A 3,221-nucleotide genomic window follows, 5' to 3' on the forward strand; every position below is an offset into this window, starting at 1 on the left:
AATATTGCTGAACAGCAAGTGTTGCTGTCTGATTCTTTCTCTGGAAGCTTCATCTCAGAGGTGTACCCAGCAATGTGAGGTGTGAGGTGTCGGTCTGCACCTAGTGGGGGATGTCTCCCAGTTAGACTACTCAGGGGTCAGGGACCCACTTGAGCAGGCAGTCTGTTGGTTCTCAGATTTCAACCTCTGTGCTGGGAGATCCACTGCTCTCTTCAAAGCTGTCAGACAGGGACATTTACATCCGCAGAGGTTTCTGCTGCTTTTTGTTTAGCTATGCCCTGTTCCCAGAGGTGGAGTCTACATAGGCAGGCAGGCCTCCTTGAGCTGTGGTGGGCTCCACCCAGTTCGAGCTTCCCAGCAGCTTTGTTTACCTACTTAAGCCTCAGCAATGGTGGGTGCCCCTCCCCCAGCCTCGCTGCCACCTTGTAGTTAGATCTCAGACTGCTGTGCTAGCAATGAGGGAGGCTCCATGGGCATGGGACCCTCCAGGCCAGGCGTGGGATATAATCTCCTAGTGTGCTGTTTGCTAAGACCCTTGGTAAAGCGCAGTATTAGGGTGGGAGTTACCTGATTTTCTAGGTGTTGTGTGTCTCAGTTTCCCTTGGCTAGGAAAAGGAATTCCCTTCCCTCTTGCACTTCCCAGGTGAGGCAATGCCTCACCCTGCTTCAGCTCTGGCTGGTTGGGCTGCACCCACTGACCAGCACGGACTATCTGACATGCCCCAGTGAGATGAACCCGGTACCTCAGTTGAAAATGCAGAAATCACCCGTCTTCTGTGTCATTCACACTGGGAGCTGGAGGCTGGAGCTGTTCCTATTTAGCCATCTTGGGTGCCCTCCCCCCATTTTATTTCTTATTAATCAAAAGAAGAAAATATGCAAAGTTTAATAAATAAAAATGAGAATTAGACCAAAGAGGGAGAAGGCTAGAAGCTTGAGGCCAGAAGGTTGAGGCCATAGTGAGCTAGGATCATGCCACTGTACTCCAGGCTGGGTGATGGAGCAAGATCCTGTCTCAAAAAAAAAGAAGAATTGTTTCATTCAAAAAAGATTTTTAAGGAGAATTGACCATATTTGAAATAAATATTTCACGATATGATTTGATAATCAATTTTAACCCTATTCTTTATGTAATAATATACAGCAAGTCCAAAATAAATAAAAAATTTATCCATGGCTTATTCCTGAAAAATTGGGTACTCATGAAAAATGTTTAAAATAATCGGAATCATTCACCTATACTGCTTTGGGTGTTTATGTTTGCTTCCCTTTCCTTTTTAACTTTATTTTTATTTTTGATTTTTGTGGGTACATAGTAGATGTATATGTTTATGGATTCCTTCCTAATCAATGATACATTTTAGGAATAAGTAATTGAAGAGGTAAAAAATAATCAATATTTAAATATTTTTAAATATATTGCCATTCACTCCTTCATAACAATATCCTTTTTTTTTTTTTGGCAGAGTCTCGCTGTGTCGCACAGGCTGGAGTGAGATGGTGCAGTCTCGGCTTACTGCAACCTCTGCCTCCCAGGTTCAAGCAATTCTCCTGCCTCGGCCTCCCAAATAGCTGGGATTACAGGCGCCCGCGCCACCATGCCTGGCTAATTTTTGTATTTTTAGTAGAGATGGGGTTTCACCATGTTGGCCAGGCTGGTCTCAAACTCCTGACCTCAGATGATCCACCCGCCTCAGCCTCCCAAAGTGCTGGAGGCGTGAGCCACTTAGCCTGGTCCAATATCCTCTTTTTTCACTCACCAAGTAATGCATTCTTTAACAGCTGCCTTATTGAGAGGAACCACTAGGACAGGGCCGCTCAGATTAAAGCAGAAAGATGTTAAACAACAATTATCATTACTCCTACCATCACACTCAACCAAATATCTCAAGACCAAAATGGCTATTTCTAATGCTGGTTTTACTCTCGGAAATAAGGTTTTCTAAATAAGAGTTTCTCAGCCTTATCTGGAACCACATCATCATAGGAATCATCTCTTTGGTGTCCTGGGAGTTCTCATACCCAAGGCCAACTTGATTTGGGATGGCGATGGGTCTATCTTTCTTTGTAAAGTGAGAAAAGGCTTATGGTAAGCACAAGCACTCAACAAGGGTTTTCTTTTTGTTTTCTGTTTTTTGTTTTAAGAGAAAAGATTAAAAGAAAGTTGAATATCTGACATGGAATCTCTCAAAACTATACAGGCACCCTTACACAAAACTAATTTCTCTCCTGTTTTCCCTCTACTGTTCTTCCATAGCTAAGGGGGAGGGGGAGTCCAGAATCTGCATTTTTAAAAAGTGCCTCCAGGCAAGTCTGATGACTAACCATCCAGTTTGGAAACCACCCAACAGTGTACATTCATTGGGGCCTGATGAGGTCATTCTCCACCATTCATCACATTACTTATGGATTAGGCTAGTCTGCCAGAAGGAAAGTACAGCATATTACAAAATTTCATCAAAACTATCTAAATCACTCTCTTGGGCTAAAATATCTGCAAGGAAATCCAAACACTCTTCTGTATTACTGAAGTCCTTTGTTTCCAAGTAACAGATCACTTTAAGGTAAATAAAAAGAATTTATTTTAAGAACAGTAAACATCTAAAGGAACCCAATACCAAAACTGCTGCCTGGTCTGAGGAGGGACTACAACCAGGCATTTATTTACCTGTCTTGCTTCTGTTTTCTTCTCCCTGTGTGCTCCATTCTTTTCTCTTGAAGACAGAGGCTGCTCCATTCCTAAGGCAGATGGTAATGCCACTGTCCATGAGTTGTAACATTTCCTCCACTGAAGAGTCTAGCTCAGAGAGATCTCTCCATCCTTTTTCCAAATTCCTGAAAAAGGAACATTGAATGGCCTATTTGGAATAAAAAATTCACTCCTTAATTCAGTCAACTGAAGCCAGAGGGGCAGTCACATTTAAATAGGGGGGAAATGGATGGTTGTCTCTGTACTGAACATGGACAGACCTTTTTTTGGTCATTATTTCCTAAACGATACACTATAACAACTATTGCATGGCATTTGCATTGTATTAGGTATTATAAATAATCAAAAGATGATTTTCTTTTTCTTTTTTTGAGGCAGAGTCTCGCTATATTGCCCAGGCTGTAGTGCAATGGTGAGATCTCAGCTCACAGCAACCTCCGCCTCCCAGTTCAAGCAATTCTCCTGCCTCAGCCTCCTAAGTAGCTGGGATTACAGGTGCACACCACCATAC

General features: G+C 42.7%; 1 protein-coding gene across 1 annotated transcript in view; it reads right to left on the reverse strand.

Annotated features, from left to right (window-relative positions):
• The window catches only part of STK3 (serine/threonine kinase 3), a 485,544-nt gene that overhangs the window by 417,313 nt on the left and 65,010 nt on the right, over positions 1-3,221 (reverse strand). Inside the window, exon 3 of the mRNA XM_012000011.1 lies at positions 2,669-2,858. Coding sequence (XP_011855401.1) covers positions 2,669-2,706 — 38 coding nt within the window. The 5' untranslated portion in view covers positions 2,707-2,858. The remainder of the gene's footprint in view (positions 1-2,668; positions 2,859-3,221) is intronic.

This window comes from Mandrillus leucophaeus, unplaced genomic scaffold (assembly GCF_000951045.1).
Source record: "Mandrillus leucophaeus isolate KB7577 unplaced genomic scaffold, Mleu.le_1.0 Scaffold611, whole genome shotgun sequence".
In the NCBI taxonomy this organism is placed as follows: domain Eukaryota; kingdom Metazoa; phylum Chordata; class Mammalia; order Primates; family Cercopithecidae; genus Mandrillus; species Mandrillus leucophaeus.